The sequence below is a fragment of the Sinocyclocheilus rhinocerous genome, unplaced genomic scaffold, assembly GCF_001515625.1.
Source record: "Sinocyclocheilus rhinocerous isolate Xijiao unplaced genomic scaffold, SAMN03320098_v1.1 scaffold576, whole genome shotgun sequence".
NCBI lineage: Eukaryota > Metazoa > Chordata > Actinopteri > Cypriniformes > Cyprinidae > Sinocyclocheilus > Sinocyclocheilus rhinocerous.
Window position 1 is genome coordinate 2,415,027 of NW_015662167.1, and position 17,343 is coordinate 2,432,369.

General features: G+C 37.4%; 2 protein-coding genes across 2 annotated transcripts in view; both read right to left on the bottom strand.

Moving 5' to 3' along the window:
- Nucleotides 1-1,681: 1,681 nt before the first annotated feature.
- LOC107727879 (acyl-CoA dehydrogenase family member 9, mitochondrial-like) lies at nucleotides 1,682-10,453 on the bottom strand. Its single transcript, XM_016537916.1, has 17 exons — nucleotides 10,177-10,453; nucleotides 9,751-9,933; nucleotides 9,555-9,661; nucleotides 8,570-8,670; nucleotides 8,401-8,479; nucleotides 8,138-8,312; nucleotides 7,206-7,279; nucleotides 7,043-7,118; nucleotides 6,860-6,930; nucleotides 6,650-6,769; nucleotides 6,432-6,560; nucleotides 5,295-5,374; nucleotides 5,073-5,199; nucleotides 4,709-4,786; nucleotides 2,987-3,115; nucleotides 2,259-2,331; nucleotides 1,682-2,019 (listed from the first exon to the last, which is right to left on the bottom strand). Exons 1-17 carry the CDS (start codon nucleotides 10,370-10,372, stop codon nucleotides 1,919-1,921), a joined length of 1,899 nt encoding a protein of 632 aa, XP_016393402.1. The 5' UTR covers nucleotides 10,373-10,453; the 3' UTR covers nucleotides 1,682-1,918.
- A 1,731-nt stretch (nucleotides 10,454-12,184) lies between these two features.
- LOC107727750 (IQ motif and SEC7 domain-containing protein 1-like) overlaps nucleotides 12,185-17,343 on the bottom strand; it is a 179,252-nt gene continuing 174,093 nt past the window's right edge. Inside the window, exon 16 of the mRNA XM_016537709.1 lies at nucleotides 12,185-15,942. Coding sequence (XP_016393195.1) covers nucleotides 15,412-15,942 — 531 coding nt within the window. The 3' untranslated portion in view covers nucleotides 12,185-15,411. The remainder of the gene's footprint in view (nucleotides 15,943-17,343) is intronic.

The window sequence follows — 17,343 nt, forward strand, 5'->3', positions numbered from 1 at the left end:
CTGCAACAGTAATACGGTCTATTATAATATCAATTATGAAGTACTCTAATGTAATTTTAGGTACAGTTGATTACTAAGAAAGAAAGTGCCAGATTTGTTTGTATGAAGCAAGACTCAACTGGACTCATTTTACCTTGTATTTTGTTTAGGAGAGGCTCTACATGAGGAGCAGCTTCAGGCTGCACATGCACAGTACAACAGGTGGCAGAGGAAGATGTTGCTCGATGAGACCTCTACAGGAAGTGGAAGAGTTCCTGAGTTCAAATGTCACATGAGGAGAGCTGGTCTGGATAAACTACAAGACATACTGAAGGACAAGCCCATGAAATATTCTCTGAAGAGGCCAGGAATGGCTTTAAAAGTAATAAAAAGCTAAATGATTTCCTAAAACGACATTACTGCAGAACATAAAAATATGCATGGCAGTTAAATATCATTTTGAAAATGATATCAGATATATTGTTAGATTAACATTTTTAGAAATCACATGGACAGACCATTATGTCTCCTATCAGACAGATTTCCAACAAACATACTTTTCTTTAAAACGTTTAGGCTTGCTATTCTAGATCTAATCCCTGTTTTTTCCCCTCAGCCTATTCCCGTTATTTTTGTGGTCCAGCCTTCTGAAAAGACTGGCTCAGCAAAGAGGGAGGCCAATATTCCATTTGCTCCTGGACCCTTTCAGAACCACAGCCTGAGCTGGGACAAAAACACAATTCCAAGATACTCGTCCCAGTACAGCAAATTCCACTTCAGGTTAGACATAATCCTTGTTCTTCAGTTTGTACTGTTTTAATAATTAATAACAGGCTAAATTACTGCACCACAACTTGTAAATAAGTGTGAACCATTCACACTACTAATATAAATTCTCGAAACAAACACTAAAGCCTCGTTCAGACTGTCAGCCCAAATCCGATTATATTTAGATAGTCTGAATGGTAACAAACATTTCGAGCTACACTCATATGTGGTTTGGAATCCTATTCAAATCGCATTCCTGGAAATCCGTTTCAGTCTGACCGGCCAGATTGGATTTGGCGTAGCTTTTTCACGCCCTCACGCCACGTAAAACGTAAACACGTCAGACGTTTTTTGCAGAAAACATGCCAGAAACAATCTTGTGTCGTTGCGAAGTGCAAGTCAAGCGGAAAAACACAATATACCGCTAGTATACGCACCTCGTTGAGTTTTGAAAATAGCGGAGACGGCAGCACGGAATAAAGCCGCACATTCCAGCTTCCTGCGTTTCTGCCGCTGCCTCACAAGACGAAATATAATACAGCGCAGCTGCGACAGCAATATGTTGTCATCTTGTAAGACAACATCTGTATTGCAAACTGTATTGTTGTTACTGTTGTTTTTAGCGTAGTACGTCCTGGAAGCACTTCTGGGGTGCAGAAATTAGATTTTTTTTTTTTATTATCAAATTTTAAACTGCTCTGTCAGTAACAATCAGATTTTTTTTAACAGAGATTACTGGAGGTCACATTCCTTTCTGCACAAGCAAAGTGTTTTACCGCTCACAGATGAAGAGAAAAGCAAACACTCCTGTCAGAAACCTGCTGAAGCCCCAAAGACACCTATGATAACTGCCCACTTCAAACACAGCAGAAACATCACGGAGATGAGAACCAACAAAGACATCACCTTACATGTGCATTAAAGGTATTGCTTCATAATCACTTGGATTTTATGTCATTCAACCAATATTAAGAAGCACTTAGGTGGCACTAGAAAACTGATATAAAAAGAACTAAAACATTGGAGAGTGAGGCTCAATCAAGACTGCATATTGTGAGAAACATAAGTATATTTAATTTAATAAATCGCAGCAGTTCCTCAGTTCCTCACTTTTGCTGGGTTAAACTGAGACACAAGGTTGTGGGAAACCTTTCGGACAACGAGAGCCATCTCAGAAGGTTCTGTCCAGAGGATGTGAGCAGACATACGCCCTCTTAGCTAAGACCTCCTGGGCGATCTTCTTTGTGTTGGCATCGTTGTTCTCCGGGGAATCTGGAGAGAACACAAACCCCAATCCGTTCAGTGAACGCTCTGATCTAATGCATTGCATTGATTGGAGTTATTAGGCGGTTGGTAATTGGAACAGTATGAAGAGCGCATTCAAGTGTTAGCGACTGACTTATGGTTTGTAAGGTTGTGGAGGAAATTCTACAACATGTGCAAGTGCTTTGTCTTGCTATGCAATAAAACGAGAAGGGCTGGTATTAATTATAGCTGTGCGTTTTACTCACTTTTTTGAAGCTGAGTCAACAAGAAGTTGTTCTTGAAATGAGCATCCTTGCAAAAAGTGTTGGTGAGCAGCACCTGAAACCCAGTGGAGATTTAACAAGGCTGTTTACATTAACGATTTCAAAATGAACGTGCAAGCAAATTTCCTTTATTATGAGGTTTTTGTTGGCTAAAATATTTTACACTCTTTGACCTAAGAGCAATTCAACAAAAGTAGAATAGACAGAAAAAAAATGACATGGAATTATGAAATGTATGTTTAAAAGCATGCAAAACCTTCTATAACTTTGTCGGATTAAGCCAATATGCAAGCAAGCAGCGCAGTCACAGCATGACAAGTCATTAAATTGTTTCCGTCAATTGTTTCTCTCATGCAAAATCAAAACAGCTCTGCTGCTATGAATTAAAATGCCTCCCGGGACCAATCCACTTCTGAGAAGAAATGCATTATTTGTCACACTGCAACATCCACAATCCTTTCAAGTGTAGTCCTTTAAACAGGTCAAGTAAACGAGCTGTTTCTTTTTTTTTTCTGCCCTAATCTGTACTTGTTCAACACTGCATGCTTCATTTAAATGCTTTGACTGAACACTGAACAAAAGGCTGAAGTCTTGAGGCAAGTCTCAAAACTGAGAATCGCTTTACAGGTCGAGGTAATGTGCTCCTTTAACATGGCTTGCTTTGAAACTGACTATGTGATCTCAGGGTGGAAGGTTTAAGAGTCTGTTACCTCATGGTCATGGTTTCGCAGGCCGATGCTGATGGAGCGACTGGTGCGGGACAGGACGGCTGTCATGGCGTAGAGGTTAATTAATACATCTGCAACTTTCTTCAGCACAAGCTGCTCCTCAACAATTGTCTGAAACAGATGAAGTCACAGATAAAACTGTAAGATGCAGAAGTGAAAATGTAATATTAGGTTGTTTTTTTTGACAAAATGCTTTGTATAAAAGAATCAATAAAGTTCATGCAAAAATTTCATAAAGTTTAGATTTTTTGTTTGAATTCTATGGACACTACCATTCAAAAGTTTTAATTTTCAGCATCATTACTCCAGTCTTCACTCTAAAATAATCCTTCAGAAATCATTCCAATATACTGATTTAGTGCTCAAGAAACATTTCTTATTATCAATGTTGAAAACAGCTGCGCTGCTTAATAATTACGTGGAAATTGTGGTATGTTTTCTTTGATGAATAGAAAGTTCAATAGAACAGCATTTATTTGAAATAGATTTTTTGTAACATTATAAATGTCTTTACTGTGACTTTTGATCAATATGAAAGACCCTTGCTGAATAAAAAAGTATTAATTTTCTTTAAAAAAATCTTACTGACCCCAAACTTTTGAACAGTACGTTAAAAGGAGTATGTTAAAAATTTGGGCACACTTAACTGAATGTATGTTTCTCATGAACTTAAACTTTTTTTGATCAAAACTTTTATGATTAAAATTGGCATTGTAGATAAATGTCTTTTTTGATTTATTTACAAAAACTAACACTTCAATTAAAACAAAATCAGGTTAGATTTGTTTAAAATGTTTTGGTCACAACATAATTCTGTTGGTTTCATTTGTGTTATTTTATAGTTTTGATGATATGAAACTATTTTAAAATTTGTACTGATAATCATGTATGCACAGATTTGTCTGTATCTAGAATTAAACACTCTGTCTCTATATTATATTTCAAGATGTTTCAGTTGATCTAGGTCACTCAAAGTAGGACAAATCAAGGCAGTCCTAACAGTAATACCCATAAAAAGACAAACACATCCTGTGCCTGCCTCTCCACAGTTTGCATTTCACACAGCATGTAGGCAAAATCACTGCAGCAGCGGGATTTATTCCTTTAAACGTTTCCTACAGATGAGAATGAATGAAGATTAAAACAGGAAAAACAGTGTGTGGATATCTGAAGCACTTCCAGGCTGCTCTCTTGTGACTGCAGTCTGATTACAATAGCACGGCCACACAGACGTCCATTCAGAAAAGAGAGAGTGAGGCCAGCTGTGTCACACATGAACATTACCTCAACCCAACAGGAAAGAAGGGACCAGAGACAAGGTCCCAGCAGCGCTAACAGCCCACTCTAATCACCTTGTGCGTTACAAGAAAAAACACGCCTGTATGTTAAACCAATGGTAATTTTTCATTTTCTGGCAGCATCCGAGGAATGTGCACAAACTCGGATTAAAAACTGATGGTGAGGAAAATGAGATTGATGGGAATGGTGACTATGAGGCTTAGCTTACGATAAATATCTGTTTTTATGTATAAAGAAAGAGATTTGCTTTGGCAAGACATTATCTATCCAGTAAAAATAAATACATAAATAATCTGAGGGAGGGGGGGAAATCAGAAAAATTCTAATTATTTCATTTATTAAAAATGAAAACAGCTTCAAAAAGTTTCTAAATAATGCAATAAATAATAAATCAAACAGTTTTACCTTTCCATATCGGTACAGTAAGCTTTCCACAGTGGAGCCGAAGTGTGCAGCGTTCTGCTCAAACATTTTGGCGCTCTCCTGTGGGAGAAAGATGACATCATCACTCCTCTGAAAACGAGCTGGGCTCAATTACCCGACCACACGGGTTTAAAGAGTGATCAGAAGGAAGGATTCCGCCTGATGAAATGTGACTGGCAGGAGAACTAGGCGAGATCAGATGTGAGGGTGACAGGACTTTTACTGGACATCCCTGCACTGCTGTTATTACCATGACGTACATTCAGTTTATGACCACTGGTGTCATTTTACTCTATAATATGACAGATTACAGCTATATAGAGCACAAGCAGCACTGGTTCTGTACCGTCAGACTGGGGTGCACAACGCTATCTTTGCCGGTCAGTCCAAAGTCCACCGTCCTCACCACTGAGTCCTTCAATTTCTTTCCCAGAATCTCAAACACCACCCCCACATTTCCCTTCTTCATCTCCCTGTGAGAAGACAATGTCATATGTCAAACCATGCAGTTATGTTACTTTTAAATATAAACTAATTATCTGACATGTTTTTTATATTTCTCACATACTTTATTTTTCCTGTTAGTATTTTGCCAGCATACTGCATTCCGGTAAGTGCGATGTACATCCTCAAAATCTCATTAGTGCCCTAAAAGCAGGAAAGAAAAAAAAGCACATTATATAATACAATTCAATTGTTTTTGCATGTTCATTCTGGAGCCTTACATTTGTGACAACATGCCCCCTGGTGGTAAAAAAAATAAGAAAAAAATGTGTGTGTGTGTGTGTGTGTGTGTGTGTGTGTATATATATATATATATGGACGCCATGATTTTGCCAAGTAAGACATGTGCCTGGATCAACATTATTGTCCAAAACATAGACCTAACCCTATTCCTACCCCTAAACCTACCCATAATTTATCCCTAAAATCAGAGGGAAATTATAGTTGAATAACAAGGGTGTAGAAGCACCTAAACTCTGAATATATTTATATATATATATATATATTTTTTTATTCTTATAACAGTTTAATATTTCATAATAGTATAACAGTGTGTGTGTGTGTGTTTTTTTTTTATTCTGCAAGGATGCATAAAATTGATCAAAAATAACAGTAAGAGCCTTTAATAATGTGACAAAATATTTCTATTTCAAATAAATGTTGTACAGTACTTTTTAGCTTCCTGAAAAGAATCCTGAAAAAATGAATCAGAGTTTCCACAAAAATATTAAGATACACAACTGTTTTCAACTTTGATAAGGAATGTTGAGCAGCAAATAATCATATTAGAAAAAAATTCTAAAGGATCGTGTGACACTGAAATTTAAATGTAATTTTTTTAAATAAATGGAAAATAGTTATTTAAAATGTAAAATATTTCAGTAGCCCCTCACTGCAGAACACAAGATCCAGCGGGTGTGGTTGGATCCACATCTTGGTAGGTTTAGGGGTGTAGATGGGTGGGTTTAGGGATCAGGGGGTGGAGACAGGGAAGGTTTAGGTATATGTAAGGTGGGATCCAGCCATGTCCCCTGGATCTTGTGTTCTGCAGTGAGGACCATCTGAAATATTTCACAATATTATTTTAAATTTTTTAGTCTTGAGCATAAGAGACTTTTTTCAATACAAAATACTGGACCCAAACTTCTGAATGGCGGTTTTGCTGATTTGACTAAAAAAATGTAATCATGTTCCTCTGTACCTCAAATATCTGGAGGATGCGGCAATCCCTGAGGTAGCGCTCGTAGGGGTAGTTCTTGGTGAAGCCCAGCCCTCCTAAAACCTGCAGGGCTTCACTCACACAGATCCAGCTGCCCTCAGAGCTGAAGACCTGTATAACCACCACTGAGGGTCAATGCTCCAACATGTTGTTTTTCTTTTATAATAAGTTCAAGTGATGATGATTTCAGCTTACTTTACCTTGACCATAGCAGCCTCCAGAGAACAGTCTGGGACTCCAGGTCGGTCCATCATTCCAGCAGTGAGATAAGCCATGCTCTCCATCACAAACGCATTAAGGGTCATGGTAGCAAACTTATCCTGTGCCAAAGACAAATAAAACCCACATGCTGACTTAGCAAATAGTAACAACAGAATCATTCAATATGATTAAACATAATTGTAACGTACCTGAATCATTCCAAACTCAGAAAGGCTTCTGCTGAATTGTTTTCTTGTGCATGCATATTCTGATGTCAACTCTGGAATGATGTGGCATGTGAATTAATTTAAATTGAAGAGATGTATAGATTACATTTACATTGACAAGGATGCGAGTAATAATGTTGAATTTTTTATGAATCGTGTTCTCACCGATCAGCCTCTTGATCAGCCCTGCACCTGCACTGCCCATGCTGAAGCGCCCATTATTCAGAATGTTCATGGCGACCTAAAGATGATGCGTACATGTCACGTGTCAATGCAACATCATGTCATTATAGTGTTAAAAATGTGCAGTGAAGGGAGTTTGTATCACCTTAAAACCACCACCAACTTCACCAATGACATTCTCAATTGGCACCTTGGTGTCTTCAAAGGTGATCTCACAGGCTATTGAAAGAAAGTACAAATATTCAATGAATGTGCATGCAAAAAAAGTGTCCAAATACAAAACTTAAGTTTGAACAATAAATATATTGTTTTAAAATTGATTTACATAACCAACCATTTCTGTGATATCTTTTACTTAATAATGTGGATGTGTATGCAAAAAAGCAACTTAATTTTGAACAATAAATACATTAATGAGGAAAAAAAATTAACTTAAATGATTTTAGCAAATGGCTGCAATATAACAAAGAGTGAAAAATTTAAGGGGGTCTGAATACTTTCCGTACCCACTGTATATATAACCTACAATTTTTTTAATGATATCTTTTACTTAAGTAATGCCTATTTGTTACATCTTTAAAATAAATGCCAATTGGTTATATATACAGTATATACTAACATTCAAAAGTTTGGGATCGGTAAGATTTTTTTGTGTTTTTTTAAATAACTTAACAATTTAAAATAACTTTTCGATTCTAATATATTTTAAAATGTCATTTATTATTCCTGTCATGTTAATGTCCTTTGATCCTTCAGAAATCATTCTAATAGGTAGATTTGGTGCTCAAGAAACATTTCTTTTTCATTAAAAATGTTGAAAACAGTTGTGCTGTTTAAGAATTTTGTGGAAACCGTGATTTCAGGATTCTTTGATGAACAAGAAGTTCAAAAGAACAGCATTTATTTAAAACAGAAATCTTTTGGAACATTATAAAAGTCTAATAAAAAATTCATTTTAACTGTGACTTACAGTAAATGTCCATGTTTTTCTCCAGCTTTGAGGTGGATTGAAATTCAATCACAAATACATTTCAACATTAACTTCAAGCACAAAAGTAGATGAAGGTTTAAACTTACTGTTTGAGCCTCTGATGCCCAGTTTGTCTTCAGGCTTGCCACTGGTGACGCCACAGAATGCCCTCTCTACAATGAAAGCTGTGATCTTATCTTTCTTTTGACCATCTTTGTCAACAACTTCAGTTCTGGCAAACACAGTCATGATGTCTGCCCAGCCACCATTGGAGATCCAAAACTTTAGAGCAAACATAAAGTTTTAATCAACATCATCCAATAAAAAGACTTCACTATGCCAAACACAATGACCTGATTGAGGCAGTCACCTTTGTGCCATTGAGCAAGAAGTGCTTGCCATCTTCTGTCAGCGTGGCGCGTGTCTGTATAGATGCCGCATCACTGCCACTAACATGAGAGATGACATGGCATTTAAAAATAATAACCAAAGCAGATTTGAAAATGAAATGGTTTTTAATCTTAGGTTATATGTCGTACCTTCCAGGTTCAGTGAGGCAGAAAGCTGCAATATGCTCTCCTGTTGCTAGTTTGGGGAGGTATTTTGCTTTCTGATCGTCATTTCCAGCTATCAGTATACCCTAAAATGTAGAGATTGTTATGGAAATTGTCAATTAACATAGAACTTAAAGGAATGTACTCAAATGTACTCACCTGCAGGCTATCCAAAATGTATACAAGTTTGTTTCTTTATCAGAACGGATTTGGAGAAATTTAGCATTACATCACTTGCTCACCAATGGATCCTCTGCAGTGAATGGGTGCCGTCAGAATGTGAGTCCAAACAGCTGATAAAGACATTACAGTGATCCACAAGTAATCCACATGACTCCAGTCTATCAATTATTGTCTTGTGAAGTGAAAATCTGCATGCTTGTAATGCAAAATTTTTCCTTAAGATATTTTATTTATTTCAGCTATAATAAGTTCTCTGTTCAAAATATTGCATGTCTTATCTGAATCAGTAGAGAAATATACACAGATCAAGCATTGTTTACAAGCAAAACGGTCTAAAACAGTTTTAAACAAATATGTCAGTGGATTTTGGTATGAAAGGACAACAGAGTATGGGCTTTTTCACTGAATTATTATAGATTATTTTGGCCATAAGTGACGAATTGAAGTTAAATGCCTTAATGATGCATTTGTTTCTTACAAACACACAGCTTTTCACTTCACAAGACGTTAACTGACGGACTGGAGTTGTGTTGATTACTGGATTATTGTGTGGTTTTTATCAGTTGTTTGGACTCTCATTCTGATGGCACCCATTCACTGTAGAGGATCCATTAGTGAGCAAGTGATGTAATGCTGAATTTCTCCAAATCTGTTGTGATGAAGAAACAAACTCATCTACATTTTTGATGGCTTGATGGTGAGTACATTTTCAGCAAATTTTCATTTTTGGGTGAACTATTGCTTTATTACAGGACGCACGATGCAACACAGACAGTCATTTGCTCACCTTCAGACCAATGGCTTGATGTGCTGCCAGTGTGACTGCAATAGCCCCATCTAAAGACGTGATCTCTCCTAACCTGGCATACATGGTGTTTGAGAGGCCCAGACCGCCTGGAGGAAACAGGCAAACAAGAAGATGAAATTGTCTGATGGTATATTAGAAATTGTATGAAGTGTATGAAGTCAGAGGTCAGTCTCACCATATTCTTCAGGTATCTGGATCCCAAACAGCCCCAGTTCCTTCAGCCCATTTAAAGTCTCAGGAGGAATTACAGCCTCATGGTCAATCTTCGTGGAATCAACTATGGTGATATTTGCACAAGTACAGAAAAAAATACATTTCTCAGTCATTTGTATAAATTTCATATAAGAAAATGCAAAAGCTGATATCAGTTAATAACACACACACACACACACACACACAATATATATATATAAAATTTTAATGTACAGTAACAATGCAGTCTTATCCAGAGTATTTAACCAAAAAGAAAACCATCCACTGTAATAACTATAAATATTATGAACATTATCATCGCTATTATTGATTATAAGACTCTTTGACCCTGCTCAAGTGGTGTCATACTTTAATAGCTATGTCAGTTATGTACACACAATAAAGCAACAATTTATTCTGTAGTTTGTTGACATTACCTTGTTTACTTTGCCCAGGAACAGATCTTTGGCATATGCCAAACTCCTCGCACTGGATCTAATGAAGCGTCGCGACTGAAAGTGATGCAGACAAGCTCCTCGTGCAGCAAACAAATTTCTCCCAAGTTTGACCGATCTTGACAAAACAATAAGTATGTTCAGGTTCATCTTCAAGGTAGATACTCACCCCAATCACCCTACAACTGAATGAAACACCTTTCACCCATTTTCGTCTCACATTGATGACGACCCGAGTCGGTTTGGTTGCAGTTCATTTCGTGCCCTGCAGATGTCAGTGTTTAGCTGCACTACACAAATTATTAATTTCAATGCTGAGTGAAAATTGATCGTCGTCAATTCTCTCTGGCCTCTGATTTCATCACAGTACTTGCTCGGATTTAGGTGAATTCCTGAGTTCAAATATTACTGAAATAACAGTAATGAGCAGTTCAGCGGGTTTCTTTCCTTCCAGTCCATCTTTGGGCAGCGACACCGCCGTTAGTGTTGACAATGAGGATTTAACCCTCAAAGCTGCCCTATTTATAGCCTACAGCAGGCCAGACAGACACAGACAAAAAGGGCACAGAGTCTGTTTCTCACCACCTGTCTGTAGGTCACATGCATAAGTGCACTTGCACTTTATATTAAGTGGCCTTAACTACTATGTACTTAAATAAAAAAATACTTATTGTGTTCATATTGTATTGCAAAACACTTTTGCTGCTATTGAGGTGGGATACGGGTAAGGTTAGGGGCAGGTTTGGTAGTACGGGTAGGTTTAAGGATGGGTTAAGGTGTAAGGGATGGGTCAGTGTAATTATAAATGTAATTACATATAGGTATTTTAAAAAATATAAGTACAATGTAAAAACATGTATAAGTGCATTGTACCAAATGATTAATTTAAATGTAAGTACATAGTAGTTAAGGCCATCTAATATAAAGTGGGACCAACATTTTTATTCAGTCATTCACAACTTATGCGCTGTGTATTTTATTCACAGAAACACGAATCTTGAAACTTTCAGCCTTATCATATATGTTTGGGGTTGGTTAGATTTTTAAATATTTTTCAAAGAAGTCTCCTATGCTCACCAAGGCTGCTTTTATTTGATCAAAAACACAGTACAACAATAATATTGTGAAATATTATTACAATTTAACATAACTGTCTATTGTAATATATTTTAAATGTCATTTATTCCTGTGATGGCAAAGCTGAATTTTCAGCATCATTACTCCAGTCTTCAGTGTCACATGATTCTTCAGAAATCATTCTAATGTGTTGATTTGGTGCTCGAGAAATATTACACATTAACAATGGTGAAAACGAAAGAGTTCAAAAGAACAGCATTTATTTGAAATAGAAATATTTTGTAACACCTTAAATACTTTACTGTCACTTTTGATATATTTAATGCGTCCTTGCTGAATTAAGTATTGAAAAAAAAAACCTTACTGACGTTTTGAATATTTTCAAAGCATTTGTGTGAAGTCTTAGCTCCTTATTCAGACCTCATGTATGGATAAAGGAGGATGTACTGACCTTGAGTTTGACATCCACAAATATAAAGACACTAAGAAACTCCAGTTTATCAAAGCTCATAAAAGCTCTCAAGGAGCACTGAGAAGACGAATAGAGACTAACCTACCAGTTATTCACAGAATGCTTTAGTTTGATCACTATTAACCGAAACGTGTGAATAAAAATATGTCAGAGTGAGAAAGACTATTGCAAGAATTCTGAGAGCCAGCAAACCTTTCATAAAGACCCCGCAGACTCAAATGTACCAGTATGCTGAATTCAATTTGGAGAGTTTTGAAGGCTATTTCTTATGATTCATATATAACTACAATACAACAATTTACTCATAAATGGCTTTTGAGATGCACAGAAAATTTTAAGGACTTGGAAACATGCATTCAAAATGATTTACTTCAACATAATGTGTGCTTTAATACAGAACAATACAAGTTAGGAATTTTACGGTATATTGTTTTATTTCATGTTCTCAACATGGTCACAGTTATAGTTAAACATCAATAGGGTCTCATCATCTACTTAGAAACAGAATGCATATTAAAACCATCCTCTCCTTGTTTGGTAATTAAAAAAATGAAATGTATGAGTGGACGCACATGAAAGGCGATGAGTTATGTAACAGTCGGCTTATTAAAGAAGATCCTATGACAAAAATGTGAGAAGTACATTTGGTAGCAGAAGCAGTGTCATGTTTATATGAGTCTCTTTAAGGTGAAAAAGGACTACACCGTCAATGCGATGGCTGAGCGAAAAACAAAAAAGTATTATACAGACTATGTACACGTCAACCCAACCCCCTACCCTTACACTTTCCCTTTATCATCCATATTAGATTTATATATGATATGCTTTTTTTCTATTTTCTCACATTGGTTTGTGATATGTACAGCGGCACAGGCTTTTTACAGAAAAAAACTGAAGTGTAATGATCTTTTTAGGGGGTAAACAAGTGATATACATGCCGAAATGCAGTGGCGCAGTATAAAATGTAACAGCAAGCCAACACCACTTAAAAAAACAAAACAATCGAACAAACAAAAGATGAGGAAAAACATAGTAAAAAGAAAGCACATTTCTTCATTTTTAAATAAGCTCACATTTCAACCAGAGGTGCTAGGCATCAGCTGCATGCAAAGCTTTGTGACGTTTTGACTTGACCGTCCTGTACTGTACAGTACAAAGCTGAAGCACCACAATACATTTACAATACACTGCAGTGAAATCCATAAAAAACATTCAACACAAAAGTGAAAAACCTAAAAAAACTAAACCTAGAAAGAGACATTTTCTTGACAGTTGTTTGAATTTATGGTGGGTTGTTTAGTCAGAAATGGCTTCGGGTGATTGCATTTGTACACAGAGATGGGCTGTCCTAGTCTGATTAATGCTGTACTGTACAAATTACTGGCCTCAGTGCATCTTGGGAACAAGCCAGGTGTTATGAAGTCTGATAATGACATAAACACGGATTTATGCTCTATTATCTGTAAGCTTCTATTATTATTATTATAATACGGATGTGCCCCGGCGGCACTTCATTACGATTAGGCTACCGGCTAATATTTTCCTTTATAAACTAGTTGACGTTCAGTGTTTGATTTTTCAAGCCCAGATAAACAATAAACAGATGTCTCCTAATTGAATCTATTTCGGTACGAAACAGGCTAAAGACATTTCGAATGAAGAGAAGTCTACAGATTTTAATATGCTCATCATCATCATAACTCATTTAACAACGGTCAACTGTAACACTGATAATATCTCTGGAAATATGCAATATCTAGAGAATATTTTGTACAATATACATGCAAGAGTACTTTAGTTGACATTCCTGACTGTAGGTTGCAGGTAAAACAGAGACCAGGGAGAACAAGATGTCGGTGGGGGGCGAGAAACAATATGGGGTTTGATGTATGATATTGGAAATATGCTAACAGAAATGACAAGCAAAATCAACCAACTGGTTGAATTTACAAAACTGAAACATACATATTGCACATGATTAATTAATTAAAAAAAGAAAGAAGGAAAGTCAGAAAAAAGAGAAACAACGCACAGCAAATGTGCTGACACTGGTCTCATATAAGAGAGCGAGCTCATTTCAGCCGTGGTTTCTGTACATTAAGTGATTATTTACAAAGACAAGTGCTGTTCAGAAGCTCTGTACTTGAGTTAAAAGAGTGTCAACACAAAACTATTACATCGAATCACAGCTCCGTCACCATTTATCTACTTACAGTATAAAACAAGTCAAAAATTGAACCGAGAAAGGGGATATGTGTGAAAAAACATGTCCAAATCCATTCATCCGTCCGACCCACTGCTACATATTATATGCAGTTTACATTACATCAGATTACATTACATTAGCTGTGTTTCTGAGCAGGTGAAAGGCATTCTCACAGGAGGACAGAAGAATATGTATCAAACCTACTTCATTTCCACACAGAAGAGGGCACACGCTCAGCCTGCTGAGAAAAATCAACATCTCTGCACAAACTCACTCTTGAAATATGGGGAGAGAATTCCATCAGCTTTGGCTTTCCTCCGACCCAAACCCTACCCCTAATGTTAGACGAAAAAATAGCCTTCTCCATCACATCGGCTTTACCATAAACATCTTCAAATGTACATTTATTTCATATTGATTTATTCATCTCTAAAAAAATAGTTAAAAAAATAAAACCATGTTGCATCAGTGGCCGGAACCGACGAGTCGAGGCCGTGGAGGATCCATCCAAGAGCTTCCCTGTTCCGCCCTCACCCTTCCCACAGTCCCTGTGATTGGTTTGTGCTACGTAGATCCCGAAGGAGGTGGAGCGAACACAAGCCGGAGATTCCGGGAGAGTCTTCCAACTCCAAGGCAACCAATAATTTCCATGTTGTTCAACTGGCCACCTACTGAGTTCAGTATCAGTGAAAACTAATAACTTCGAGAGTAAACAGAGAATACTGAGATTTTATCTGAGGCTTCGGATCATTTTTCTCCTATAACAATAATAATAATAATAGCTGCTAATATTATTATTATTATTTTACAAAATACTATATGCACGACATAAACAAAGCACATCTTTTTTCTTTTTCTCTTTTTTGGAATAACTCAGTCACTGCTTTTTAATAATTGGCACATTATAGTCCCCTAACTATATCACAGAAATGTGTGGTCTACAGCTACATTAAATACTGGAACACGGCTCGTTGTGACCGACTTCTCTCAAACCGTACTTTAGTTTCTGCAAACTAATAAGCAGGCTATTTGATAATGCATTTAGGTAATTAAGCACAAGAAAACAGTTGCCCCGGTCTTTTGCGCATGCTCTTGCTTCACCGCCAAAGTCGAGAGGGTTGAAAGTCTCTAAAATCGAGCCTAAAAGAAGCAGCAGCAGCTTTATCTGGGGCTCTACAGCTTGAGCAATGACTGGTAAGAACTGATGATTTGAGTTCTAGCCGCCCCCAAAGAGAAGACCGGTGCTACACAGTGTGGCTCCCCTTTCCAGAGGAAATGGGTGCTGGATGAGTTGAAACGTGAGTCATGGTGCCCTTTTGTTCGTGTCCTTGTAGGCAGCAACAATCCGTTGCACGTTACAATCTAAAGAGAGGCCCAACGGTCACCCCGCCAAAAACGGTCCCATTCCCAAGTGGAAAGAGTTCGCGGAGGGGCTCAAACCACAGTGCTGATGCCGCTGTGTTTTGGCTTGGTGCTGCTGGCCGTCGGAGGAGGGGCCGGAGGCTGGTTGTGGTGGTGAGGTGCATGCTGGGAGTGGGAGGGGTGTGGCCCGTGGCCATGGGGACCGTGCGAGTGGCTGTGAGAGGACGAGGGGCCGGGCGGAGGGTGGTGCTGGTGGGGTGGGTGTTGAATGTGCGCTGGGGGGTGGTAGTGATGGTGGTGGTGGTACGGAGGAGGATTCTGCATGTGGCAAAACTGAGTATGGTGGGGGTGCATCTGGGCCTGGGTCTCGGTGACGCCATCGCGGGCCGTGTGGTGCAGGTTGGTAGGGTGCGGGGTGTGAGAGATGAGTGTCGGGTGGGAGGGGTGTGAGGGCTGGGGAGGCAGAGAGGGCGACTTGCCCCGCTTGGTGCCGAACAGGGAGCCCAGGAGAGAAGAGGAGTTGGGGATGGACTGCTGGCGGGAGGGGCAGTCGCGGCTGGAAGTGGCTCGACGCCGTATGTGGGGGCTGCTAATGATGGACCCCTGCAGGAGGATGAGGAGCGAGAGAATGGAGAAGTTAAACACGAGATTGCTTGATGAGTTCCAGTTATTAATATTCCACATTCTGCATTCTAAATGTTTAAATGTTTATTTGGCCTGATTTAAGTGTGTAATCATTAGGGTTGGGAACCAAAAATCCATTTTGGCATTTTTAAAATCAAAACAATATAAAAAAACAGCAATTATTTTCATGACATTTGGTTCTATTAACAGGTCTTCAATTACCTTATTTTTCCCATGAATAATCCACAAATTATTAAAAAGACTCCCAGTCATGTAAGAAACGAGTCGTGAAGTCATGAGTTATTGGTTTGAATCAGTCTAGTGGCTCACTGAATGAATCATTTGATTCTTGAACTTAAGTCATTACTTTTATCATGTACAAATCAAGAAGACCACAAACTAGTTTATGACTAGTTGTTCATAAAGCATTGTGTAGTTAAAGACAAATTCAGAACAGAGCTTCGTCATAATAGGGAATTTTAATTAATAATAAAACGCATTGAAATGTAACAAAGTTTTTTTTTGTATATTTGTTAAGTTAAAGAAGTACCAAATATTCAGAATCAAGTAAGTGTAGTTCGATTTTAAACAAATTCTTTGATTCCCATTCCTAATAAATATATATTCCATATATTTCAAACAATAAAAAGGATATATATACACTACCATTCAAAAGTTTGGGGTTGGTAAGATTTTTAAAATTTATTTAAAAGAAGTCTCTTACGCTCACCCACACTGCATTTACTAAAACACAGTAAAACTGCATAAATTAAAGGGTACAATTTTATTGCAATTTAAAATAACTGTTTTCTGTTTTAACATATTTTAAAATGTAATTTACAGTGGTGGCCAAAATTATTAGAACACTAGTATTTACATCAGCTAAAAAATGGGTTTAAGTCAGTTATTTCTATCTTTTGCTGTAGTGTGTCAGTAGGAAATATCAGTTTACATTTCCAAACATTCATTTTGCCATTTGTCAATTTGGTGCTCAAGAAGCATTTTGTACTATTATCCATGTTGAAAATGGTTGTGCTGCTTAACATTTTTGTGGAACAGCATTTATTTTAAATAGCAATCTGTTGTAACATTATACATGCATTCTTGCATTTCTTTCATATTCTTTAAAAAATAAATCACACCGACCCCAAACTTTTGAACGGTAGTGTAATATCTACCAAAAGGCAATGCAAATTTAATACCCAAAATAGTATCACATAAAAAGTAAATGATTCCATTTATGTCAGTATTATAAAACAAGGACACAGCACTCAAGCAATGCAATCAAGACCATCCATCAGCAGTTAATGCATTTATAAAAGACCGAAGCAGATCCCTGAAAGCCATGCATTACATGCAAAAGCTGAAACAGGCAAGATT

What these genes read in the sequence shown, in the direction of transcription:
- LOC107727879 (XM_016537916.1), bottom strand. Translation starts at nt 10,372, where the DNA reads ATGAACCTGAACATACTTATTGTTTTGTCAAGATCGGTCAAACTTGGG. An exon ending in TCTTGCTCAATGGCACAAAG is followed by an intron (nt 8,313 to 8,400) that starts GTGACTGCCTCA and finishes TTTGCTCTAAAG; the next exon opens with TTTTGGATCTCCAATGGTGG. An exon ending in TACTGTACCGATATGGAAAG is followed by an intron (nt 3,116 to 4,708) that starts GTAAAACTGTTT and finishes CATCTGTTTCAG; the next exon opens with ACAATTGTTGAGGAGCAGCT.